Below are 27,357 nucleotides of genomic sequence, written 5' to 3' on the forward strand. Positions count from 1 at the left end.
TATGAGGGGTGACAGTGGGATTGGGAATGCCATAAGGACCAAACTCCACTTTGTCTAGTTTATGGATCGATGTGTAGAAAAGTAGGGGAAGCAAACAAACAGACAAAGGTACCTAGTGTTCTTTTTACTTCAATTGCTCTTTTTCACTCTAATTATTATTCTTGTTATTTTTGTGTGTGTGCTAATGAAGGTGTCAGGGATTGATTTAGGTGATGAATGTACAACTATGTAATGGTACTGTAAACAATCGAAAGTACAATTTGTTTTGTATGACTGCGTGGTATGTGAATATATCTCAATAAAATGATGATTAAAAAAAAAAAAAAAAAAAAAAAGAAAATGGCCAAAAGGATATGAAAAAAAAAAAAAAAGAAGGGAAAGTTAAAAAAAAAAAAAAGAAAAACAAGGAAAAAAAAGATGTAGTGCCCCCTTGAGGAGCCTGTGGAGAATGCAGGGGTATTCGCCTACCCCACCTCCATGGTTGCTAACATGACCACAGACATAGGGGACTGGTGGTTTGATGGGTTGAGCCCTCTACCATAGGTTTTACCCTTGGGAAGACGGTTGCTGCAAAGGAGAGGCTAGGCCTCCCTATGGTTGTGCCTAAAAGCCTCCTCCCGAATGCCTCTTTGTTGCTCAGATGTGGCCCTCTCTCTCTGGCTAAGCCAACTTGAAAGGTGAAATCACTGCCCTCCCCCCTACGTGGGATCAGACACCCAGGGGAGTGAATCTCCCTGGCAACGTGGAATATGACTCCCGGGGAGGAATGTAGACCCGGCATTGTGGGACGGAGAACATCTTCTTGACCAAAAGGGGGATGTGAAAGGAAATAAAATAAGCTTCAGTGGCAGAGAGATTCCAAAAGGAGCCGAGAGATCACTCTGGTGGGCACTCTTACGTACACTTTAGACAACCCTTTTTAGGTTCTAAAGAATTGGGGTAGCTGGTGGTGGATACCTGAAACTATCAAACTACAACCCAGAACCCATGAATCTCGAAGACAGTTGTATAAAAATGTAGCTTATGAGGGGTGACAATGGGATTGGGAAAGCCATAAGGACCACACTCCACTTTGTCTAGTTTATGGATGGATGAGTAGAAAAACAGGGGAAGGAAACAAACAGACAAAGGTACCCAGTGTTCTTTTTTACTTCAATTGCTCTTTTTCACTCTAATTACTATTCTTGTTATTTTTGTGTGTGTGCTAATGAAGGTGTCAGGGATTGATTTAGGTGATGAATGTACAACTATGTAATGGTGCTGTGAAGAATCGAATGTACGATTTGTTTTGTATGACTGCGTGGTATGTGAATATATCTCAATAAAATGAAGATTAAAAAAAAAAAAAAACAAAGAGGAATGGAGACAGAAACAAAAAACTCCCGCAGGAAGACTGCTGGCCGGCAAATCACACAGCAATTCGATACTGACTGCGAGATACTTACAAAGACCTGATCGATGTCCCTTCTGACATCTGCGACGATCCGGGCATTGTCAGTGCGTGCTAGAACTGCATCGAGGGAGTGCTGCTGAATGGACTCCAGAAGGCGCGCTGGGTGGCCCAGGCGCAGAATCCTCTGCTTACACCGAGCCAGGCGCTCCACCAGGTTATCGACTGCAATGTTAGAGGGAGCACAGCACAGAACCTGGGAGAAGGCAGAGTTCAAATTAGGGTGTGGCCATCTATGTTTAAATTAAACTGTTTAACTTTTCATTAAATCAAACAGGAAGCTTTAAAGGTAAAGGAAGAAGGGCAGAGGGTGCGTTACTGGTCATTTAAAAGTTTTAGAGCTTTAAAGATGGGAGAAAAAAAGTCTCAAGAACACATATCACTGCAAACTGAAACAGAATCTGGACAATAATACCCTATGTCTTAAAAGCACCCAAAATGAACATGACTGGCAAATGGGAGGAAAAGGACTCGGACAGGTGAGAGAGCCCTGGAATCATCAGAGGTGAGGCATTCATCACATCACCAATCAAATTATTTTTCACATCTGACAAAGTCAACAAGGGAAAATCTCTCTGACTCGGCTCCAATCCTGCTTCCAGAAATACTGTTCCATTATTAGCGGAAGGTGGAGTGGGGAACTGGTCACTTGCCCAGGAGGCAGGGAGAAGAGCCCTTCTAGGCCCTCTACATCAAGAGCAAAGAGCCCCAAAAAGGAGGCAGGAGCCACCAGGCCCAAAGCACCGACATCACCGCCGTCCCCGCTGACCATCCAAAGGCACATCTGCACACGAGCCTGCACGTGTCCTATTTCTCTGTTCATTAAAACAGAAGGCACCCAATATAACCAGGAAATCTTCTTCCTGTCATCAAGTCATCTTCTCTTACCAGTTTCCAAATGTCTGTGCCAAGTCCTCATTTGTAGTTTTTTAACTGAGTGACAGGTTTCCCCACTGCTCTGAGCAGCACCAGCTCTGCCTGCAGTGGCAGCGAGATGCAGTGGCAGTGAGACGCAGAGGCAGCGAGATGCAGTGGCTACGAGATGCAGTGGCCATGGACAGAGCTTCTGGGGAGTCTGCCTGCCAGAGGGCAAATGCCACTCACTGCTGAATGACTGGGGCACTGGCCCTTGTTTCCCAGTTCCCTCACCAGGGCCACTAACTGTACCAATTCATAGGGTGTCTGTGAGGATGCAAATGAGTCCATACGTGGAAAGCGCCCACAGAGGACCTGATCTATAAGACATTCTCAGTAATGCTGACCATTATTATTCCAATTCTCATCATTAACTAACATTTTCTAAACCAGGCGTGTTTTTTAAAAAACTTTGCACCTGCTTAGAATCAATAACTCATGTTGATACAGATAACAAATCCTTTCTCAACCATTAAAAATATTAAGTGAACAATCATGTACAATATTTTATTGCACACTCAGAAAATCAGCAGGTTGTGCACAGCACGTGTGTCCTATCAACCAGGACTCCCCATGGGCCCAGGCCAGGCCCTGATCGACTCCACACCCCAGCACTCAGCAGGGCCGAGCACCTAGCACAAGCACAGCAAGTCTGATGAGCCAACGAGTCCCGGGCCGTGGCCCGCAAGGCTTACAGGGGCCCTTCTCCATCACCCAGACTGAGGCTCCTGGGCACAAAGCCAACAGCCAAGACTTCTGGTTCCCCCCTGGGGCTGCCAGAAAGCCAAGGACCCAGCACAATGTTTCCTCAATAAATGCCCAGTACCGTGTCCGGCAGATGCTGAAGAACCGAGACCGGAACCTGGCTGAGCCCCTGCTCCACGTGCAGACCAGGAGCTGATGACTATCTGACCAAGAAAGAGCACCCTGCCCTGCCCACCTTTAAGCCCTGTTTCACGGCCTGGAGAATTATTTCTACCACAGTCGTGGTTTTCCCAGTGCCAGGAGGTCCATGGATGATGGCGAGCTCTTTCTGGGACAGTGCAAATGAAACAGCTTCTTGCTGGGAGGTGTCCAGGGAGGTGTTAAAGAAGGCCGGCGGGTCTGCAGAAGAAGCAACAGTGGTTAAACTCCTGCTCTCCACCTCCTGAAATTTCTTCCTCTCAGAGTGTGTACTGACGGAAACAAGTAATGTACACAAGGGATAAGTCTGACCTCCCCGGGAGCCAAGTCCAACCAACAGATAATAAATTCACTTTGCTTTCGGAAGAAGGTTACTTCTAGAATAGGGATGAGCCATGGACCAAATGCAGCCCAGAGCATTGCCTGTTTTCGCAAATAAAGATTTTATTGGACTAGAGCCATGCCCATCTGTAGCTTTCTGCTACAATGATAGAGCTGAGTTGCTAAAAAAGACCATTTGGCCACAAAGCCTAAAATATTTACTATCTGACCCTTTACAGAAAAAGCTTGCCAACTCATGCTCTAGAATAACAGATTTTTCTGACATACATGTTTCTTGGAACATTTTAGTTTCTACGTATCTCCCTTTTTTAAGAGATCATAAATTGACAAAAAATAAACTAGTAACAAATCCCAGGACCATATATCTATTTTAAAGCTGCCATGACCAAGACTATTTGCTCCTTGTGCTACATGCTCCTTGAAAGCAGGTACTGCTTTATTCAGCTCCATAATCTCAGCATCTGATACACAGGGCCTGGCACCTAGAGATGCTCAATCTGTGCTGAAATCTGTCAAATTCAAAAGCAAAGGGTGCTGGTCATGTCTTAGCAGACTGAAACAAACTTATAAAACAGAAGAGTCGAATGTGGGACCAGTAATGGAACATCTAATCCAAACTTCCATGCTCATTCCTCTGCTCCACATCATGCCCCTTTCTTAGCAAACAGCTCTAACCACATATATCATGTTCCTTAAAACATAAATAAATTTCCAACTCAGTGCCCAGCACAGAGTAACCCCTTAATAATCATTTGCTGGAAAGAAATATTATTGAAATGCGAGTGCTTTTAGAATTCTCAACGGTAAATACAAAAAAAGAGAGTGACCATTTATGAAACACTTCATTGTGAAGAAACATAAATTGAAAAAGCACTAGAAAGTAGTGCTGCATCTTCAAAGCTAACATGACACTGGAGTAATACAGGTATGTGTGATACAGGCACAGGTATGATACAAAGTGGTGGTGGGATAATCCTTGTATCAGACTTGACCAAAGCTACCATCTAGAGGGTCAGTCAGTAAATTATGCACAGCCTCTTGATGAGAGCATAAACTCCCCTCAAAAATGAGGTTCTTTAAGAACACAGAAGGATAGGAGAAAGGGTCGCCTGCCATAAGCAAAAAGAGCAGAGGATATAAACACAAAGACAGACACGCTGCGCTATGTGCACACAGAGGAGATACTAAAAGAACACACACCAAATACTGGTGAGGTTGACCCTAGATGTCAGGCTCGAGTGATTTTTCTCCCCTTGTTTATATGCCTCTTTATTTCCAAAGTTTCTACGATAAATGTGTTACCACCACAGTCAGAAGTACATACATGATCTGAAATCTGAGGGATGCTGAAAACAAAATTAAGTGCTAAAAGAATTGAGATTTTCAAACCAGAAAAATGCTAGCAAGCATGAAGTTTGACCAGCTATCCTCTATTTTCACAGATCACTGAACTAGAAAAAAATACTCTTACATTTCAAAGTAAAATATTCAGACACCTTAAAAAGAACATTCTAAAAAACCATTGGAATGAGCTACTTTTTCAGTAGTGAGTATAGTAAAGAGAATCTAATTCGTGCAAGTCACTCCAAGTAATTTAGAAAAGGATGTTAAAGTAGATTGTGTCTAATTATACACTCTCAGACTCTTGCTAAAACGGCCCTTTGGTCAACAAAGAAAAACCAGGAGTTCTTACCCAGTTCACTGGCAGGACTGGGGGTGGAGCTGCCAAAGAGGACCTCTATGAGGGAGGATGCCGGGCCCGAGTGATACTTCTTTAGAGCAATCAGAGCTCTGCCAAGGGAGAAGACCAAAATCAGGAGCTGGGCGAAAACTAGCTATTCAGTGCCCTGCCTCTGCCCAAAGCTGCTGCCTGCAGCCACCACCTCATGGCACACACACGCCCCACGAGGATGGGTAGTTGCTACATTTGGTTCAAGGGAAGAAGCATAGGAGTGAGTGAGATGTGTTTAAGGAAAAGGTTATAAATGATCTCAAGACACACGCTTACTTTTTCAGTCGTTTATAAGTGACGTCATTGGCAAGTTTTAAGAGTCTGTAGGAATTCTCTCGGTCCAAGCTCAACTGGAAATCATGGGTCTCGTCAAAGGCCACCGTGATGGCTTTCAGGGTGCTCCGGGTCAGGATCCCCGTGGCCAGCTGACTGCCCTCATTAGCAGAGTCATACAGACCCACTATGTCACCTGCAAAAACAACTCAAAGTTACAAAAAAAAAACCGGAAAAGCTAAATGTAAATTACTTTCTAGGGCAAATTCCACCATATTTCAATTATCATATCTTTGTTACATTCTTGCCTAAATGAAATTCAGTGGCATTTTTAAAAATATTAACGTCTAAATCACATCAAAATTTACGTTGGACCGATGAGCTATTTAGAAGTACTGTGACGGTCAGGAAGTATTTGCAGTGCCGACTGGCCCCAGGCGCTGGCCTGGGCACTGGACTGGACTGCGAACAAGCACACACAGGAGGAAGTGACAACAAACAGAACAGCATCCGAGAAGCTGTCAGCGCCAAGGACCATTCGGAAAAGCAGCACAGGCAGGGGCAGGAGAGAGATCAGGGGGAGGGGGCTCTGAGGAGGGACAGGCAAGCAGGGGAGGCCTGCATGAAGGAGGACCAGCAGCACACCTGGGGAAGAACTTTCCAGGTGGAAACGGAAGACCGATAAAGAAGAGGGCAGTGTTCTGTGCTGCCCACTCAGCATGGACCGCCCCACTTCCGGTGGTAACTGCTAGAGACCCACCCATCTGCCAGGTGATCAGCCTGACAGAGCACAGGGCTCGAGAGGGTCAGTACTTCACGTCACCCGCACCCCACAATGCGCCCCAAGGGACTGGTTCAGGAACAAGCTTGTGTGACCAAATCAGGGCCCCTGAGATACAATAAGACTTTGGCCTGGGATCTGGGAAAGAGACACTCACTCTTCCCGGCTACACCAGAAACCTGAGAGGATGGAGAGGTTAGAACTGTTGCCACGTGGTGTCTACGAAGGAAACCAACCCAGAAGAAGGCAGAGCCTTCTCTTCATGGAGAGAGTAAGTCCTGGCAACGCCTTGCAGCCCTGAAGCCAGCCTTCCACTTACGACAGCCAATGTGTTCCTTCCTTGCCTAAGCCAGTTTGGCTTGGATTTACTGTTACCTGAAACACAGACAGGGCTCACAGAAACAGATTCCATGCCGAGAAAAAAGCCAGGGCCACCTACTTCTATCTATACACCACTGATTCAGTGTCTGATAGTATGTGACACGCACCAAGCAGGCATCAGGCATATTTTGAGCCCTGGTCATTTTTCCTCTAGACAATGAATTCCATCTGCACCTTAAATCGGATCTCTGCCTCCTTCCCCAACTCCATAAAGACAAACAGTTGGTGGCAACAATGCTCCTGGGGACAAAAGACCAGTCCGATGCCCAGGGACCACTGTGAGGGCTAAGCACACAGACCCTTCCCTTCCCTTCCCAGACCCATCCCGTGCATAGGATCCAATGCTTCATGGTCTATATTTTTGAGCTGCTGAGCCTTAGAACTGCTCCTGAGAAGATGGAAAAACAACTCCACCTGAATTTAATCATTAGCTATACTAACACATCAAAATTTCAGCTCTCTACTTTTCCATGTAAATGGCACTTCCTCTGACTTCCTGTTTGGCACTATTTAATCACTCTCTTAAATAATTCACCCTGCAGCACTTAGTCAATATGTATTTTCACCTCTGCATTTTTCATTTACAAACCACAAGCAAACACATGCAATCCTGCTCACCGGATCCCCACAGCAGCTCCACAAGGCCCTATTATTATCCCTTTAGCCCCAGTCTTCAGAGAGGCAGAGTGACTAACTGTCCACATCTCAAACTCTGCTCAGGTTGGACCCCGTGCCAGCACCCTCATTGCTTCTGTCTTGAAATCCAGCCAACATTCCAACAATTGCTAGGACAAGTCTTATAAAATAAAAAAAAATTCTTTCATCACTAAAACAAGGCAGAAACTGACATTGAAAAACATTAATAAAATAGGGGGATTGATGGAGGAATAGAAGGGTGGATAGCTATATGATAAAGCAGATATAGCAAAAATTTAATTATAGAATATGGTGGTAGGTATCTGGGTGTTCACTCTTTCAACTTTTCAACCCTTTCAACTTTTCTGTATGCTTGGAATTTTTCATAATAAAATATTGGAAAAATAAAAATAAAAATAAAAATAAAAAAATAAAAAAATAAAACAAGGCAGAGACTGTGGTGATAAATGCACAACTCTATGGTGATACTGTGAACAACCAATTGTACACTGTGGATAATTATATGGTATGTGAATATAGCTCCATAAAATTGTATAAAAATATATAAAGAGGGATAAAAATCCTGGTGAAACCCCCCTCCCCCCCCCAAAAAAAAGTAGTGCTGCCAACACTGTTTTCTCCAAGTTTCCAAGTAGGAAATTACCAAATACAAGCATTCCAGGCATGTGGCCAAGAAGCTGCACTTCTCAGAAAGCCCAGAGGGTACCCCTCCTTTCCTATTTTGTACAATCAACACATCACCAGCCACATTTCAAGTGCTCAATAACCCCTTACAGCCAGCAGCTACCATTTTGGATAGTGCTAATAATCCAGACTATCGAACAGCCATGAAATTGTTGAATTTCTAATGAAGGGTCTCTGTTACAATGCTTTAATCTCCCACTGGTTGGGTATAATCCGATCTTTACAAGAATAAAAGCCATAATTTGGATGCTAGAAATATTCAATATATTTCTACATCAAAAATGCACAAACCGGAAGTAAAGCTGTTACTGGGAAGCACTGGTGCAGACCCACACTTCCTGGGCTCAAAGGTGACAAGGAGCCGCCCGTACAGCCCAGTACGTTGGCTGGAAACCTGCAGCCTCAGCAAACAGACGCCTCTGCTCTGGAGCTCTTTCACAGAGATGCTTTCCTGCCAGGACCTAGAAAACACCCAGTATTGATACTTCAGTGTTTGCACTTTACCAGTTTCTACTTCCACCCATACAAGAGGAAAGTAAAAGTGAGGAAAAAACAGATAAAGATCCGTGCACAGGCACTAAATCTGCCCCTAAAAAAACTCAGAATCTGCCCTTCTTCCAAACCTGCTCCTCCTCCTCTATTCTCTAGTGCAGTTAATTCCCCTCCCAGTCACCTGAGCTAGAATCTTCAGTCGCCTTTACCTCCCCACCTTCCCACATCCCCACCTCCTGGTTCCCATTTGTCACTAGGTCCCATCGACCCCCACTTCCAATTCTATCATGAACCCATCTCTTGCTCTCATCCTCACTGCCCCAACCCTGGTTCAAGCCCATGTTGCTGTTCTCCTAGACTAAAAACAGTCTGCTAGCTCCTAACCGCTACGTTCTCCCATCCAATCACCCAGCAGCCTGCTTACCTGCTCTAATGGCCATCCTCTGCAGACAGAATATCACACGAGCTCCTTGGCAAGACCCTTCCCCATCCGGCCCCTGCCTACCTATTCATCATCAGGGATGGCCACCACCATGGGAAGCTTACTCTTCCTCTACTGAGCTAAGCACCTGACTTATGGCAGATCATTTCATCCTCAGCACAAAGCTGGGAGGGGGGAATCACTCCCATTTGAAACAAAGGAGCTGGGGTTCTAACAAGGTCGGTATGCCTGCACAGTGTGCTCCTGACCATCATCATCAAAAGCCTCTCAAAGGACTCTGTTCCTGTATGCAGTGTGATGGGTGAGTGCAAATTCTGGAACCGGGCTCCCTGGCCTCACATCCTGTCTCTACCTGTGATGCCTTGGGTGAGTTACTTAACTTCTTTCTGTCTCAGTCTCCTTAGACGTAAAATGAGAATAAAAGTCCACTTCAAAGGGCTGATGTGAGGATTAAAGGAATTGATGTGCATATTTTTACAGAACTCAATAAGTATTAACTCTTATTATTTCAGTCAAATGACTATTCCCACCCAGGCACAAGCTAGCCACTTTCCAGCTTCTGTGCTCACAGGTAGGGCTGTTCCTCCTCCTCACACCCACCCACTTAACTCCTAGTTTTCTTCAGGCTGCGCTCAGGTAACACCTCTTCCATGAAGCCAACCTTGATCCTCCCCAGGGGAGGCAGCAGTTCTCCCTCCATGCTCCTATAGAACTTTCTACACCCTCCCCCTGGCTATTATGTATCGCATTGGAGAGAAACTATTTACTCTTCTCTCTAGACTTTCTGTTCCTACCTGTGCCAGTTTGGATATATTATGTCCCCCAAACCACCATGTTCTTTAATGCAATCTTGTAGGGGCAGATGCATTAGTGTTGATTAGGCTGGAATCCTTTGATTAAGTGTTTCCATGGAGATGTGACTCAACTGTTAGTGAAATGCTTGACTGGATAATTTTCATGGAGATATGGACCCCACCCATTCAAGGTGGATCTTGATTTAATCACTGGAGTCCTATAACAGAGCTCACAAACAGAAGGACCTCAGAGCAGCTGAGAGGGACATTTTGAAGCCTGCTGTGAGATACTAGCCCACAGTTTGCCCCAGGATATGCTAAGACAGGACCCCTAGGCACATCCTGGGAGAAGGAACCAAGAAGGCACAGGAGCTGAGAGAGAAGCTGGAACACAACCTGGGATCAGCAGACGCCAGCCACGTGCCTTCCCAGTGAACAGAAGTTTTCCGGACACCATTGGCCATCCTCCAATGAAGGTATCTGATTGCTGATGCGTTACCTTGGACACTTTATGTCTTTAAGACTGTAACTTTGTACCGAAATAAACCCCCTTTATAAAAGCCAATCCATTTCTGGTGTTTTGCAAACGGAGCATTAGCAAACCAAAACACTATCCTAATCACGGTTATCACTGAACAGACACGGTCTGTTACTTCTTTTGTCAGGGCCTAGCACAGGGTGGTACAAGCAACGTTTACTGCATAGATACATACGGAAAAGGGGTGAAAACATGTTGCTCAGAGAAGGGATTTCAGGTGGAGAAAAGAAAAGGCTTTTCTAAGGGGCTAAAAATGAAACGGCCTCGCGGGAGGTGACGAGAGCTCCCTCTCTGGAGGTGGCCGCGCAGAGGCCGGTCGGGCCACGGGCAGGCCCCGGTCAGACCCGGAGGGCTCAGGAGAGGAGACTCCTGCCCCGACTGGGGTCAGGCTCGGCCCGGGGTCCAAACGGGGCGGGCCCGGAGGGAAACGGCCGCACCCACCCCAAGAGAACGACGCCGGCGGCCGGCCTACCTGCGCTCCTCGAGCTCCGCGTCTCTCTCGAGCTCCAGCAGGTCCAGCTGCTTGGCCACGAAGCTCTCCACAGCCGCCGAGGCCATCGCCGCCCCCGGCCCCGGTCCGGAGCCCGCCGAGGTCCCACCACGGTCCTGCTTCCTCGTCGGGCCAGTGTTTCCCCCGTCGGATCCGGTGCGTCGACGCACGGCGTCCCTCCACTTCCGCTTCCGCTTCCGGCCGCGACTGCGGGAAGATGGCTGCGGCCGTGGCAGCTTCGGCTCTGACGGTCACCTTCGGGCGTCTGGTGTCCGCGTGCAGCCGCAGCATCCTGAGACCCTCGCGGCCCGGAGAGGGTGAGGCCCGGGCCGCGGGGGGAATGGAGGAGGAAGGGCGAGCGGTGCTCCCGCAGCCCTGCGACGTGCCGGTCTCGCGTCTTCTGTGCTGCTCGCGGGTTTGGGGGGTTTGCTTTTGTTTTAACTTTTTATTGTAATGATGTATGCATCATTCAGAATTCCTCAGTTTAACCGCTTCCAGTTGTACAATTCAGTGTTGTTAATTACATTCACAATATCCCGTTACCAACACCAACACCCATTTCCCAAACTTTTTCATCACCACAAACAGAAACCCTGCCCCCTTTGGGCCATGATTCCCCCTTCCCCTCCCTTCTCCCACCACGGTAACCTGTAATCTATTTCTGTTTCAATGACTTTGCTTAGCCTAGGTATTTCGTATAAGTGAGGTCAGATAATACTTGTTTTTCTTGTGTTTGGCTTATTCCGCTCAACATAAGGTCTTCAAGTTTCATCCATGTTGTAACATGTGTCAGAACTTCATTCCTTTTTACACCTGAATAATATTCATTTGACTTCGTTTTTTGGTACGGTGAAAATAGCAGGGGCTTTGGAGTAAGGGGAACCAGATTCAGGTAGGGGGTTCTCCAGTTAATAGTTTGAATACTGATGATAGCTCCTCAACATCTGTACATATAATCCCTATGTTTTGGGGAGAGAAAACTGTGGGTGTTGGGTAGTTTGCCCTCTGTCACACAGCAAGGAGGCTAAGAGGAAGGATGCAAAAGCCGGTACTTTAACCATTGCCCCCAAGCTGTGAGCCACTTTCCAAGCCAAATGGTGATGCAGGTCTTTGCCTAATCTAATTCTTTCATCTAGAGCAGCAGTGGTTTAGGTACTAGGTTGTTATGAAGGCTCAAATGCTTGGAGTGTGTATTTGTGTATGTGCTAAAATGTGCTTTATACAAATATATTGTGTATATTTAACAACATTAAAGAATTGTTCTTTGTATTTTCAGATGGGTTTGAGAAGAGAGGAGTTAGGGCAGAGCACAGACTGCTCTTTTGAGGAGCCTGGCTGAAATTGGGAACAGAAGAATCGGGCAGTAGTTGGAGAGAGAGATGGGATCAAGAGTTTTGGGTTTTTTTGTGCTTGTGTTCAGGCCAGAAAAATAACAGCCTTGTGTGCTAAGGGAACAGAGTTGCTGAAAGCAGGCCAGAGGGAGATCTCGTGCAGAGAGGTTGGCCTTAGATGGGAGCAGCAGAGGCTCCTTCCTGGAAGCAGGATGGAAGGCAGATATGTAGGTACCGTGCACGTGGGTGGGTGGGTGCATGGGAGTTTGGGGAAGTTCCCTTCTAACAGCTTCTTTGTTCCTAGTGGAATAGAATTAGTTTGTTCATCAGGTGAGAGTGAGGATGAGAAGGATGTTTGGAGGCTTCTAGAGTCCCCACCAATTAGGAAGCTTGGGTTCTGTTATTATGACCACATTGTTTATATGTTTATATTATTAACTCTGGTGTTTGGCATCACTGCCGGGTAATGAAATGCCTTTTTTGCAGAACCATGATGAGCATCCTTGCTTTCAGGTCTTTACCTGAGTCCACCCTTTTCCTTAGATTCTTAAAGAGGAATTGTTGGATCTAAGGCGTTTGGTGTAGTTCCTATTTCTAAGGTGGAATCACCGCCACCAGGGACTAAAATAGTGCCCTGTACCTCTGTTGTCATCGAGACTGACAGTGAGGTTTCTCATTTTTAGTTGAGCAGAAATAAAGTTAAAACTGTGTATCTAACACTACAGACAATTTAATGAAATGCTTTTCATTCAGCTCTTGTAAGTTAAGTCAGGAGTGCCAGGTGGGGGTGAGTACAGGACTGGGAAAGTGGGTGTACCCTGAGGGGTGTACCCCAGCAATGGTGGGTACTGTTGAATATGTCCTAAGATCCTGCCTGACAGAAGAGGCACCACGTAATTTTTTAATTAACTATTTTATTGCTGAAAGAATACATGCACTAGGTAAAAAGGAATTCCAGAAGTGCAAGAGTGTGGGGTGAAGACAAGTTCCATCTCTCACTAAAGACCTCCAGTCCTTCTGCCAGGAAGCAACCATTGTTAACAGGTTCTTGAGAATTCTTATGCCTATTTCATTTTGCACAACAATATCCCCTTTTTGTGGTTTCACAAAATGATAACCAGTATACTATTCACTGCTCTTCACCTTGCTTTTTTTTAAAAATCATAACAGTGTACTTGGTTATTCTAGAGCAGGGCTAGAAATCTAGATTATTCTTTTTCACGGCTGTTCCATGTACTTTCCCCTTTGAGTATCTTTGTTCACGTCCAGCATAATTTAATTGAACAGACGCGTATTTGATGTGCCCGGTGTGCCAAGCCCTGCTCTAGTGCTGAGGGTGCCTGGTGAACAAGGTGGGCATAGTCACAGCCCCCATGGAGCCAACAGTCTAGTGGACAAGAAGGCGAAGGCGAGGAACTCGCCGGATGATGCCACACATTATGACGACTGTGTGGAAGACAGCAAACAGCTCTCAGAGGAGCAGATTTAGAAAGTGTGGTGAAGTAAGGCCTCGCTGAGGAGGTGACATTGAAGCTGAGCCTGAAGAATGGAGAAGCGCGAGGCATGGCTGAGCCCAGTGAGGGGGCAGATCAGGCAGGGCCTCGTTGAAACACAGTGGGAGCCCTGGAGGAGTGAGAAGAGGATCGAAGGATTGAGAAAGCTTTCCTCCTGGCAGATGGGCAGTGTGTAGTCTAGAAGGCCTAACCCTAATCTTAGAATTAGGATCTTAACTGGGGAGCAGAAGAGTTGGTTCTCGTTCACATCAGCTTTTCACTCAGTGGGCCTGGTGATCTGAGCTTCCATATCAACCACAGTTACTGACACCTGCCCACGCAGATGTTCACAGCCGCATTATTCATTCATAATAGCCCAGAAGGGGAAGCAACCCCAGTAGTCACCAGCTGATGAGTAAGCAAAATGTGGTGTATATATAGAATGAATTATTATTTGGCAATAAAAAGGAATGAAGTACTGATCCATACTGCAACATGGAGGAACCTTGAGAACTTTATGCTCAGTGAAAGCCAAGAGGCTACTGTGGTGGCCTGGAGCTATGTATCCCATTAGAACATGTTCTTCATCTTGATGCATTCCTGTGGGTGTGAACCCATTGTAAATAGGAGTGTTTGATGAGGTTACTTCAGTTAAAGTGTGGCCAACTGAATCAGGATGGGTCTTAATCCTATTACTGGAGTCCCTTATAAGCAGAATTTAGAATGGAATTCAGACATACAGAGAAAGCCATGGGAAAGAGCCAGAAGTCTTCGTAACCCAGAGAAGCCAGGAGAGGTCACTGTGTGCATTGCCATGTTGACAGAAAAGCCAAAGACCAAGGATCACCAGCAGCTGGCCCCAGAATGCCACAGTCCTTTGGGAGAAAGCAATGCTTTGATGACACCTTGATTTTGGGCTTCTTGCCTCAAAACCGTGAGCCAGTAAATTCCTGTGTTTAAGCCAACTGATTTCATGGTATTGGTTTTAGCAGCCAGGAAACTAAAACAACTCCATATGATTCCATTTATATGAAATGTCCAGAATACATAAAACCATGGAGACAGAAAGTAGATCAAAGTTAACCAAGGATTGGGGAGGCGGGTAGAGTTTTGCTTAATGGGCACCGAGTTTCTGTTGGGGATGATGAAAAAGTTCTGAAATTAGATAGTGGTGATGTTTGCACAAGTTTATGAATATACTAAAAGCCACTGAATTGTACAATTTAAAATGGTGAGTTTTATGTTATGTGAATTATATCTCAATTTAAAAAAAAAACAAAACAGGACTTGTTGAGAAATGTCTCTCCTGCTTTTTGCAGCCTAAGCAATGTGCATTTTAGTTTTATCCCTTCTCCCATCGGTAGACCAGGAGTGTCTTTGTCCCTTGGTGTATTCGTTATTTACTGTGCATGACAAATTACCCCAAAACTTAGACACTCAAGACAGCAAACCTGTCTTATCTCACACCATTTCTGAGGGTTAGGAATAGGGAAGCAGCTCGCCGGATGGTTCTGGCTCAGGATCTTGCAGTCAAGCAAGTAGCTAGGAGTGCAGTTATCTCGTGACTCCACTGGGCCTGGAGAATCTGCTTCCAAGCCCATTCCCTTGGCAGTTGGCAGGCCTCAGTTCCTCACTGACTGTTGGCTGGAGGCCTCAGTTCCTCCCCATGTGGGCCTCTCCCTAGGACAGCCCCCAGCCAGGGGTCAGGGTCAGGGCAGGGGTGGTGCCCCAGGCAGAAGCTGGAGCTGTGATAACCTAAACTCGGAGGTTACGCTGTCACACAGACCAACCCCATGAGGGAGGGGCTGCCCAAGGGGGAGGAGACCGGGAGACTGGGCTCACTGGGGCCTTCTTGGGGGCTGCACCCACACTGGGCGAAGAGCAGGGTCGAAGACTGAGCGAGTGGAGGGTGATTGTGAGTTTAGATGCTTCGATGTGGTGTGACGAGCGCCTCTCAGCACACATAACCAGTCACTAAACACAGTGTTATTTGGGTTTGGTTCACTACGTTTGCCTGTAGTCACGTTGCAGTGTGATGGTCTAGACAGTGACAGCAGTTGTGCATTTAGCATCGAGAGGTGCAGTGTGCGTTTCACTTGAGTAACTACCCATGTTTCTCTTATTCCCTCAGCTTCCCTTTGGTCGGCTTCTCGAAGGTTCCGTTCACAGAGCACTTCATATCCCCAAGGGTAATATCAAAATGTGGGTTTGGGTGGCTCTCTTCATTTCATTTGTAAGACTGTCTTTCTGTAGTCAAAGCTTCATATGTTTAGGTTTTCTAGAACATTTAAATTTTTTCTTAGCTTTTTTGGCAGTATTTTTCTCAGAGCCTTAAAATAAATCTAAATAGTCTGCAAAAGACCAGAGAGGACAGTGTTCCAGGCCTTCCATGGCCATCTTTCCTTAAGGAAAAGCTTTTAACCCCTAGCTAGAGATCTCTCTCTGGGATGGGAAAATGGAAGATCGCATCAGCATGCCAGGGAGGGAGTTGTGTGATTTGAAAAAACATATTCAGTGTTAAAATCTTATGCTTAGAAAATTTAAAAAATTCTAATGTAAACAGCGTAAGGTAAATTTTGACAAAAATCATACCCCCTGGTAGGACGCACAGGGGCAGCCCAGGGCAGGGTCACGTGGAGGGAGGCCACCCACGGTCCTGTCCCGGCCCTGCCACTGCAGCCAAGGGACGGCGAGCGAGGGGCTGGGTCTCTCCCAGCCTCGTTTCTCCTCTGCCATGTGGAAGGAATCATTGCATCGGTGGGATTTTGTGAGAATTAGGAAAATGTATACATTTAAAGAACTTGAAACAGTGCTTGGCTTGTGGCAAACACTTGAAAAACGTCAGTTGCTGCCATTGTTTTATTGTTGTTACAGCTGCTGCTGCCACTCAGACCCAGGGCCTCTCAGCAGTGAGGAGAGAGCAGGAGTCTTTTTGTTTCTCAAAAGGGGAAGTTGAAAAATTGAAGCATGATACAGGAAGGAGTCCTGAGGGCTTTTAAGCAGATTCAGCTTATTTTTCTTATTTCCTGTCTGAAAGGTGACCACCCACCTACCTGGGTCCAGTTAGAGAGTTTGTTCTTTTGACAGTCTTCAACTGGGCACAGCCAGATCAATGCGAGCCAACACCCCGAGTCAGGGACGCTGCTCTGAGGAGCCTGGGAGCCCCTGCGCTCTCCCCACCAGCTGGGCCGAACTGATCGCCTTGCCCAGGCCAAGGGCTCCGAGTCCAGTGCTCTGAGATGCAGCACAGCCGGGAAGCCAGTCTAATTTTCTTGCTAATTAACACCAGAATGAGAAGCGTTCATTCATTTCACAAATTTGTCTCAAGCCCTGCCTTAGTACTCTCGTCCCGGTTCTCATGGAACTTTGCAAGTTTTCCCTTGAGAGTGACTCCCTTTCTTCCTGCCACCTGGAGAAGAAAGGCTGGCCTTGTGCTTTCTGGTGGCAGCAGCAGCAAAAGCTTAAAAACAGTTCTGAATAATTTTATTTGGGCCCTACCTGTTCCTCCCCTCTTTGTAGACTCCTGGAATTCTAGGTGAAAATAGGTTAGAAGTTTGGGAAGGAAGAGTCCCCTTCCTGCTCTCCAGCCTCTGCTCCGCCTTCTTCACGCCCCCTCCCCTCCTGCCTCTCTCCCTCCAGCAGTGGCTGAGCAGGGCAGAGAGTTCCAGAAATGAAGTTGGATGCGTGGCGTCCCTGAGAGGGGAAGTGGTTCCCCACCACAGTCCTTGAAGGCAGGTGCTTTTATTCTCGTTTTCTCAGTTAAGGAGTCCAGGACATGGAGTAGTTCAGTGACTTGCCCAGAGTCGTGTTGCTCATTCGTGGTAGAGCTAGAGTTGAATCCCAGGTCTGGTGTGAAGGAAGGGTAGACACCTACCTGGTAGGCATTAAATCTGAGAGCATGGGGGGAGAGCATGGGAAGTGGTCCTAACTGAGCGAGATGTGGAGGTAGGGGGGTAACTGGAGCGTCAGAGGCCCCAGAGCACAGGGTGAGGTGCTGGAGCCAAGTGCAGCAGGAGGCGGGAGGGCTCCTGTCCTTGTGACCCATGTTGTAGAAAAATAGAGGAAGGTTGAGCGTCCAGTGTTCCCCTCCAAGAGTGCATGGCCTGGAGGAGCACCAGGAGGGCCCAGCCCTCGGGGGCCACTGTCCCAGCATCGAGGGGTCCTTCCAAGGGGGCTCTGTTCTAGAGTAGAATGTTGCAAAGTCTTGTTTTTCTTTTTAAATGATAGCTATTGTTCCATGGAGTTGGAGTTTTAAGAATTTATATGGGTGTACTAGTCAGGGTTCTCCAGAGAAACAGAACTGACAAGAGACATATATTTACATGTATATGTAAATTTACAGATTTATCATAGGAAGTGTCTCACACAACTGCGGGGATTAGCAAGCCTGATTTCCATAGGGCCCTCTGCAAACCGGGAACTCCAGTGAAGGTTTTGATGAATCCCCCAGGAGAAGCCGGCTGGCTGAAGTAGAGAGGGAAAGTCTCCCTCTGACTGCTAAAGTCCTTGGTTTGCCCTTGAGGGCCTTCAACTGATTGGGCGAGACTCCCCTCCTTGCTGAAGGCAGTCTCCTTTCTTGATCGTAAATGTAATCAGCCATGGATGCAATCAACTTACTGATGATTTAAATCCACAAAATACCCTCCTGGTAACCATCAGGCCAGTGCTTGTTTGACCAAACAACTGGACACCATCACCCGGCCACATTGACATATGAACTTCCCCCTCACAGTGGGAGCCTGCCCCCAGGATCACAACAAAGAGATGGGGCCTCTGCATCACGACAGCAAGCTTGCACACACTCACACTTACCCACACATGCTCCAACATGCACACACGCCCCTCCCCAGCACCCCGACCTTCCCTGTACGTGTTGGGGCCACCTCACCACGACTGCAAGGGCAGCAGCTCCACAGTGACATCAGGATCCGAGACCCGGGTCAGCGGCCCGGCCAGGCCCTGTCCTTTCTCACTGTCTGTGCACAGTCGTTTTGTAGGGAGTTTGAACTACCTTTTCATAGGCATGTGACATGCACGTGTAAATTTTTTTTTCTTACCAGATATGTTCCTAAAACGTCCCTGAGTTCACCACCTTGGCAAGAAATTGCACTGCCAGACCCTGTGGAGGAGGCCAAGCACCATGCAGGTAAAGACCGCTCCACAGCAGCCCCTCCCGCCCCTGCCAGCCCTGGAGACGGCCCCCCACCAGCCAGCTTCCTTGCTTGCTGGGTGCTCTTGAGACAGCGCGGTGTGACAGTGCATGGGAATATTTTGCCAGCTGACACCAACATTCTAAACATCCATTCACTTCCCAACCCTTTCTTGGCCACTTACAGTGTCCTGGGATGGGCGTCAGCATCAGGGACCCATCAGGCCCAGGACAGGCAGGGGTTCCATTCTCGTCATCTTGCAGACTGGTTGAGTGCTCAGACTTTATATCCATAGTTATAGTTGTGGAAATCGCCAAGGGGAGATGTACAAGGGGCTGTGAGGATTAGGTTAAGGAAGAGCAGGATTTTCAGTAGCACCGATGGGCAGTTTCAAGCCAAGTGAGATGGCGCCACAGGGCAGGAGCTGGTAGAGGAAGCCCCAGCGAGGCGTCTGACAGGCCCACGGTTGCTGGCAGTGGTGTCCTCCCACGGAAGGGTCTCCCCAAGTTTGGAAAGTAAAGTGTGAGTCTCCAGCCCCTCTGCCCTTCTGTGTTCAGGCTTATGTCCCCATTCTGGAAAAACACCCGGACAGTCTATGTATCCCAGCCAAGGGGCATTTTGGATGGTCTCTCTCCTGGTCCTTGGACCCGAGTCACGTCCAGTCGCGTCCTGGCCTTGGTGGGGGACGGGGGAGGCAGCCTAGAAAGGGGCCCTGCCTTCAACCTCCCGCCTTCTGGAAAGCCCACTTCCCTGCAGAGTTGGACCTAGCCCCTGGGTATTTTTAAAACAAGAAGCCTACACTTTTTATGTCTAATCTAGTCTAGGTCCTTAGAAAAACCATAATCATTCCGGGAACTTGAAAAAAAAAAAGAAACTCAAAACCTTACTTTTGGTCAAATGTTTTTTAGTAGCTGCCATGAGAAATAGGAGGTTTGTACTTCTTAGGTTTTTAAAATAAGAGCCAGCAAAATTGCCAGGAATTCACCAAAGCTTTAAATAATCCATTCAGGTAGAAGTCAGGTGGCCTTCATCCTCAACACCTCACCCCTCCGCAGCCACCTGGCCTGGTGCTGAGGTCACTTGTGTGCACGTCCCCTGCCCACCTGGGTGTGAACTCAAGAGCAAGCTCTACCTCTTGTCTGCATTTTGAGGAAAAGTGCTCCATAGCACCTAAAGATGGGTGTCCAGTAAATACTAAATCAAGTTGAGTAGTAGATTGTAAAGGTGGTGGCTTTCCCGGGCTCCTGCCAAGGCCTCCACCTCCAGGACAGCGTCCTTAACACCATGGGTTGACGCCTGGGTCTTTGGGCAGCCTCCCTTCCTTCCCCTCCCCAGAGGAGAGCACTTTCTCAGCCCAGAGTTAAATGACTGATTCTCCCTGGGCCCTTCCATCTGAAAAGCCAAGGAACTTCCTCACCTGGGAATTTTAGTAACCTGAGTCATCTATCATAGAAAACTTCAGAAAATTTGGAGGACAGACTTGTTTGTTTAAAAGAAGAGGCAACTTGGGACCTTGCAATGTGCTTGGGGCAGAGAATGAAAAGACCCCACGTTCTTGTGTCTGCCTCATTACAATCTAGGCGACCTCAGTTTTCCTTTCTGTAGACTCGATGGCTGATTTTAGTGTCTGATTGAGAACAGGACTAAAAGCTGTTGTGAGATCACGCGCAATTTCTGTGAATTCACACATCATTAGTCCCTACAGCATCCTTGTGTAGATCTGAGCGTCTGGCTCTGGACAGGCTGTGTGGTGGAGCCTGCAGACACCCCCTGCAGCAGCTCCTCAGACCCCACAAACCTGTCCCCAGCCCAATTTAATTTCAGTCTGTCAGAGACGGAATCCTGGACCCCTCCCTTGAGGTTCAGATTCAGTCATGCTGGGAGAGGCTCCAGCGTATTTAAAAGGAGCTACGTGAGAAAGCATTGGTCTAGATCAGGAAGCGGGCTCAGTGATACAGAGGCTGGCAGGTGACTAAGTCTGGGGACGGAGGGGACCAGGCCTGAGGAAAGCCACGTGGTCCTCTAGCCCATCCCGTCTCCCACTGTGGGTAGAAATGTGGGTTCAGAGAACGCATTCTCCCCATCAGAAGAACGATGACCCCCAGTAATAAATGGACACCAGTGCTCATGCTCCATGTTGGAGAAGCCGTCAAGGGCATTAGGAACCACATCAGCCTGGGGTACTTGTCATGAGGAAGAAGAGAGCATGGCCAGCTACTACGGCTGCTGTTGCCGTGAAGGAGTGCCAGATCTCCAGTTTTCAAAAAAACTAGAAATCCAGATTGTTTTGTGGAATCTTCCAGCTCTAAAGCACTCAGGTTCTGTGCCAGAAAAACAAACAGTCCTGCAGGCCAGGTTCAGCCGTGTGCTGCCAGGCGCAGCTTCTGGTCTTGACAATGTTTCCACAGCAAGAGCTGCACGGTGCCACCCCTGGGCCCTGCATTCGGCCTGAGCTGGTGGGTCATGCTCAGGACATGTTGGTTCCGAGAGTACACAGTCCAGGGTGGAGAGGAAGGGAGCCGGGATCACGGCAGTGATGAGAGAAATGGAAAGCAGGAGCCTGGATGGGGAGATGTGGGGACACGCCTCTTTCCATCTCCAGGGGGATGCAGTTCTGGGCTTTCCTGTTTGCAGAAAGGTCTCCCGTTTCATTTCTCGGAGTTTCTACACTCCTTGGTCCTCTGGCTCTTTATTTTTTTTTTTAATTCATTTTTATTGAGATATATTCACATACCATGCAGTCATACAAAGTGTACATTCAGTTCATAGTACCATTATATAGTTGTGTGTTCATCACCAAAATTAATTTTTGAACATTTTCATTACAACACACACAAAAATAGTAAGAATAAAAATTAAAGTGAAAAAGAACAATTGAAGTAAAAAGGAAACTGGGTGCCTTTTTTTTTTTTTTGCCCCCATTTTTCTACTCATTCATCCATACACTGGACAAAGGGGAGTGTGGTCCACATGGCTTTCCCAATCACATTGTCATCCCTCATTAGCTACATTTTTATACAATCGTCTTCAAGACTCATGGGTTCTGGGTTATAGTTTGATAGTTTCAGGTATTTACTGCTAGCTATCCCAATTCATTAGAATCTAAAAAGGGTTGTCTATACTGTGAGTAAGAGTGCCACCAGAGTGACTTCTCGGCTCCTTTTGGAATCTCTCTGCCACTGAAACTTATTTCATTTCCTTTCGCATCCCCCTTTTGGTCGGGAAGATGTTCTCTATCCCACGATGCCAGGTCTACATTCCTCCCCAGGAGTCATATTCCACGTTGCTCTGGCTCTTTATTAATAATGATTGGGAATCAAACAAGCTGGAAGTCTCCCTTCAAACCTGCCCCTCCTTTCCCAAAAGAACGGCCCAGATATGCAGAAACAGATAGTATTGTATGCTGTGGTTTTGGCATTTCCCTGAAGTTGGGGGGAATGTCAAGTCAGTTAAAAGCCCCGCATGGTGGGGTACCAGGTCTTTCTGAGAATGCCGGATTGACTGCATGTGCTCAGGCACTGGTGTGTCGGACAAGGAAAGTAAAGAGGGTGGCCAGCAGTCGTGGGCTCACCTCAGAGAGTGGGCTGGTGTGAGCGCGCCCACAGGGCTCCTGATCCCCCACGTGGAGTGGGCTTCCCCCACGTGGAAGTGCTGTGGTGGGAGGGTGTAGTAGAAGGGATGGCTGTGGCGAGTGGAATCACCACTGCCGGGGCGGGGGGTGGGGGGGGTGCTGTCTTCCCAGGCCTGGCACTGTCTGCCTTTTCCGCAGAGGTCGTGCGGAAGGTCAACGAGCTGATCGCCATGGGGCAGTACGGCCGGCTCTTTGCCGTGGTGCACTTCGCCAGCCACCAGTGGAAGGTGACCAGTGAGGACCTGATCTTAATTGAAAACGATTTAGACCTGGCATGTGGAGAGAGGATTCGATTAGAGAAGGTAAGCCTGTAGGTTTCTCTCTGTGGTCAGGGGCTCGGCCACCAAAGAGGCTCCCAGCTCTCCAGGCCATCACCAGGGAGGTCTCCTCAAGTCAGGCCGGGAAGGTGGACAGGGCAGAGTGTGGGCAGCAGAGCCTACCCAAGGAAGAGGCCGTGCATGCCACGCAGGCTGCTGCAGCTGAGAGGACAGCCACAGAACTCGGGGATTTAGCCCTTAGAGGGAGGCAGTGAGCCACACTTCTCCTAGGAGGAAAAGAAATAACAAAGATAAGTCGGTAGGTAGTAAGTAGATAGATAAAAGAAATAAAAGGCTGAATGGATGGGTAGGTAGGTAGATATGGATAGAGAGAAAGATAAAAGAACAGAGAGAGAGAAGAAATAAAGTTTGATAGATGGAGGGATGATAGGTAGGTAGGTAGGTAGATTTGCCTCACAATTTTATTAACGTGTTCCCACGGGAAAATATTTGATCTTGAGATTTAATAGAAATCGGAGATAAGGATGTAGAGAGTTTGTAAGCCCATATTGAAGGGGAAAAAGTTAAGTTTCAGCTGGAATGCTAATCTGACATTGGATTTGACTGCCACTGTCGTTTGTAAACAGCAAGGGCTGGTCTCGAGGCGTTTTCCTGGTCTCGATCTCTCTCGTTGGCAGTCAGCACTGTTTGGTCGGCTATTTACTGAGCTAAGCACATCTATGCTTCTGGTCTGTGCTGTTTGTTGTATTTGGGATCTGTTGGATTTTCACATAAAATTATAATCCCTGTATCAGATAATTTTTCTGAAATATAATTATTGACATAATATGTGCTTTTCTTGATGAAAACTCTTTCTTCCTTTGTGGTTGCAGACTCTTTGCTTATTTATACCAAGGAGAACCTCAAACTCTGTTTCTAAGATGGTCCGTCAACCTGGGATCCGAGTGTTTCTGTTTAGCTCAGAGCTGAACTAATTTGATTTGCTAAAACAGCAGCCAGCAAAGCTGTTTTTCTTACTGAAATCAGTGTCATGAGCTCATAAACAAGAGCACATAAACAAGAGCATATATTTTAATTCCAAAATAAGTAGGAGACTTCAGTAGTATATTTGTGAAAATTGTTGTAAAGACTTTATTTTGAAACATTCCACATTAACAAAAAATATTATGGAAAGCCCCACATAACACAGATAATTTTCATGCCTTAGGAAATCAAGTAGGAGAGAAGAGAACATGTCGTGCTCAAATTAACTCTAAAAATATTTTTTTTTATTTACTATCTAATAGCCATTTTCCTTTGATGGTGTTAAAAATACATTGTCTTTAGACATTTACATTAAATGTAATTGGATATTTTTTTATCAATAACATTTAAGACAGTCTCCCAACATCTAATAAAAAACTATTGCACTTGGAATGCAAAGATGTTTCCACCTCTGGAAATTTCCCAAACGTTGAGAATGGTTGCCTGGCCATACGGAATTTTGCAGCCCTTTAAAGAGTACAATGGAACCTAAATCTTTTCAATATTAGCGGTACTGTTTCAAAAGATACCATAGTATGGTGTGTGCATTTGTATCTCTGTATGTTATACATCAATAAAAATCGATTTTTTAAGAAAAGCCATGATTTCCAAAGGAGATTATTGCGTTTGTCTGGATGCATCACCACTGCAACAAGTAATCACATTTTTCCTCATCCCCCCATCTCCAGGGCATTTAGGCAAGGCAGCCTCTCCACTGCCCAGGCTGCCGTGTTGTTGGTTTGTGTCCCCAGTTCTTTAAGGTTAAAAGAATAAGTAATTAGGTGGCAGATCAGTACATGTCAAAATCTTTTCAGTGTCAGCAGTCGTTTTTATTTTGTGACATGTTCATGTAAAACCTAATTGTCACTTCCTGTTCTTACAGACTTTTATTTTACTTCTTGGTAATAAGACAGTGATTAAATGCTTCCATTGAATTTCTTAAGGTCCTGCTGGTTGGAGCCGACAACTTCACGTTACTTGGAAAGCCTCTCCTTGGGTAATATCCTGTTAAATGTTGGGGTTTGTCTCAGAATGTGGGGCTGGTGTGAGGGTTCAAGGGGTGGGTTTGCAGATTCAACACATTTCTATTTAATCAATGTGGAAATTAAATATTCCCATGAAGAAAGCATGGTATTACTAATTCAATCCAAGATGGCCCTTTTAAGATTTGTTACAGACTACACGGACTTTTTCTTCACTGTTCTTATAATTTTCAGAATGTCTACAATGACAGCATAGTACTTTCATTATCAGCAATAAAGGAAGTAACACTTAGAAATGCTCACATAAAGCATTAATAAAAATGAAAAATAATCCAGAAGGTGTGCCATTATTTCTTTTCCTTCCTTCTAGAAAGGATCTCGTTCGAGTAGAAGCCACAGTCATTGAAAAGACAGAATCATGGCCAAAAATCAATATGAAATTTAAGAAAAGGAAAAACTTCAGGAGAAAAAAAAGTAAGTTGGAGAAAGCATAGCTGGCCTCCTGGGCCAGCGTCCGGCGTGCTTGGGCTGTGTACCTGTGTCCTGCTGGGACCATGGACAGACCCCAACTCCCCACCAGGCTCAGTCCCGGTGTGGGGACCCTGGAGACAAGCAGGCCCGCCCTCCATGGTCTCCGAGGTGCAGGGAGAGGGCAGGGGAATTCATTCTGAACACACCAAGGGTTGTGGAAGCCGAAGGTCCCTGGGAAACCGCAGCCCCGAGGTTAAGTGGTGGGTGACAGAACCTCAGGCATGGGGGGCAGTCTCTGCAGAGGCTGCGAGCAACGGGGAGCGTGAGCCTGTGGTTTCAGGGGCATCGGCTCCCTCCACAAGGTAACTAGTGGGAGTGTGAGAAGGGGCCCCTGGCGATGAGCCGAGGAGGGGCAGAGGGACCAAGGTGGTATAGCAGCCTGCTGCCCAGGCTGGCCCTGGTGGAGAGGGGCCTTCGTTTAGTGCTGGTGTCTGACAGGGACAGTGGTGGGGTAGGAGGTAGCATTGGGGTCACACCAGGGAAGCAGGAGAAGTGGGGAAGCAGCTGTGGGGTGAGAGACTCCTCCTGGTTTCTTGGTGGGTAGAGTCGGGAAAGCAAGCAAGGGCCAGAGGGGCCGTGTCCAGCAGCTACGGCGGCCCCACAGAAAAGCTGGGTTTCTGGGAAGTGTTCAGCAGTCAGGAGGGAGGGCCCTGGGGCGGGATGGGGCCTAGTTCCTCCCACCTGCTGCTCACTTCCTCCTTCCAACCCCAGGCCTGGCCTAAGCTCTGCCATTCTCTGACTCCCCCCATTACTATCTGATTCCAACCCATGCACACTGACGTTGCCCCAAAGAGCAGTTCACCTACCAAGCAGATGCTGGCGCGTCCAGGCAGGGCACCGCCCTGGAAGGTCTTCCCCCGAGACAGCTGGGCCATTGCATCTCAGCCCCCTGTGGGGTCCGGCCACACCAGGCGGGGGCAACTACAGAATCTCACTGGCTGCAAAAGCAGCTGCCAGCCTGAACGACCAGAAGTGGGGAGCAATTAAAATGCACTTGGGACAGGAGCACTCAACTCTACGTTCAAACCCATTCAGCAGGGGAGCCTCTCCTGCCCCCTCGGAAGCTTTGGGGAACTCAAGGTAGCAGGACAGAGGCCGCCCCACCCCTGTGCGCTCTGAGGTCATAAAGTGAGGGCGGTGCTGGGAAGAAAGGTCAGATGCTGTGGCAAGGGCCCCCCTGGACCCGGGGTCTCTGGGTGTTCAGCCTCTGCAATTCTGGCTTAGCTCCAGACATCACAGCACGGACAACAGGGGGGGGGCAGTGCTGGGGGGGCCGTGGCAGGCCCTTAACACAGAGCATGGCTCAGCCAAGGGGTGTGCAGGGGCCCTGCTGTAGCTCACAACATACAGCCTGTCACAGCGTCCTCTCTCTCTTTCAGTTATCGTGTCGCCACAGACCATCCTCCGGATAAACACCATTGAGCTCACCCCGTGCCTGCTGTGATTTTTGAGCTGACGTTTACAGGGTATAGAAATAAACTTGTCCTCCAGGGAGACCGAGTGTTTGTGTTCTGATGTAAAACATTGTGCGTGATGTCATAGATTCTTGGTTTAACTTGCAGCCATGTCTTTGAGCTGCTTCTTAGTAAATAATGGCCTTGCTGAGCTGGAGAGAGCAGGAATTCGGGAAGAATGACAAGTATGGCCCTCCTAGGGTTGGACGTGTGATCCTGGGTAAGAGACAAAACAGTATTCTTGGCTGAGGGCAGGAGGGCGTGGGCGGGGTCCCAGCTGGAACCCGAGCCTGAGACAGCAGGGCAGGCGCGGCCCAGTCTCCGCTGCTGGGGGAGGCCGACAGAGGCCTAAGTGAACCCCCAGCGATTTGCTTTCTTCAAAGCCATCTAGCTCCAGGGTCCGGGCTCTCGGCTTGCTTTGCTCCCAGTGTGGTCCAGCAAAGGCAGATCAAGGAGGGGAGGTGGCAGTGCAGGGTGGTGGGCCGTGGCCATGGGCAGGGGGCAGGGGAAGGGCGTGGGAGAGCGGGCTGCCGCACAGCACCTCCTGGGCGCCGGATGTGATGTGATGGGACAAGCAGAGCTCACAGGGACCGGATCCGAGGGGCCTCC

The 27,357-nt window shown here is 47.6% G+C and overlaps 2 protein-coding genes across 2 annotated transcripts in view; one reads left to right on the forward strand and one right to left on the reverse strand.

Moving 5' to 3' along the window:
* IGHMBP2 (immunoglobulin mu DNA binding protein 2) overlaps positions 1 to 11,027 on the reverse strand; it is a 41,692-nt gene extending 30,665 nt beyond the window's left edge. The window contains exons 1-6 of the mRNA XM_037838333.1: positions 10,857 to 11,027; positions 8,410 to 8,579; positions 5,619 to 5,811; positions 5,304 to 5,401; positions 3,306 to 3,469; positions 1,446 to 1,646 (exon numbers count right to left, since the gene is read on the reverse strand). Coding sequence (XP_037694261.1) covers positions 1,446 to 1,646; positions 3,306 to 3,469; positions 5,304 to 5,401; positions 5,619 to 5,811; positions 8,410 to 8,579; positions 10,857 to 10,942 — 912 coding nt within the window. The 5' untranslated portion in view covers positions 10,943 to 11,027. The remainder of the gene's footprint in view (positions 1 to 1,445; positions 1,647 to 3,305; positions 3,470 to 5,303; positions 5,402 to 5,618; positions 5,812 to 8,409; positions 8,580 to 10,856) is intronic.
* An 11-nt stretch (positions 11,028 to 11,038) lies between these two features.
* Positions 11,039 to 26,790, forward strand: MRPL21 (mitochondrial ribosomal protein L21). Its single transcript, XM_037838334.1, has 7 exons — positions 11,039 to 11,191; positions 15,830 to 15,887; positions 18,759 to 18,844; positions 22,618 to 22,781; positions 24,725 to 24,777; positions 25,134 to 25,237; positions 26,674 to 26,790. Exons 1-7 carry the CDS (start codon positions 11,092 to 11,094, stop codon positions 26,736 to 26,738), a joined length of 630 nt encoding a protein of 209 aa, XP_037694262.1. The 5' UTR covers positions 11,039 to 11,091; the 3' UTR covers positions 26,739 to 26,790.
* The last annotated feature ends 567 nt before the right edge of the window (positions 26,791 to 27,357 follow it).

This window comes from Choloepus didactylus, chromosome 6, assembly GCF_015220235.1.
Source record: "Choloepus didactylus isolate mChoDid1 chromosome 6, mChoDid1.pri, whole genome shotgun sequence".
In the NCBI taxonomy this organism is placed as follows: domain Eukaryota; kingdom Metazoa; phylum Chordata; class Mammalia; order Pilosa; family Megalonychidae; genus Choloepus; species Choloepus didactylus.

Bases quoted from the DNA above. Each gene is read 5' to 3' on its own strand.
- MRPL21 (XM_037838334.1), top strand. From the start codon at position 11,092: ATGGCTGCGGCCGTGGCAGCTTCGGCTCTGACGGTCACCTTCGGGCGT. The intron at 18,845-22,617 runs GTAAAGACCGCT...CCTTTTCCGCAG, and splicing joins GGAGGCCAAGCACCATGCAG to AGGTCGTGCGGAAGGTCAAC. The intron at 25,238-26,673 runs GTAAGTTGGAGA...TCTCTCTTTCAG, and splicing joins AAACTTCAGGAGAAAAAAAA to TTATCGTGTCGCCACAGACC.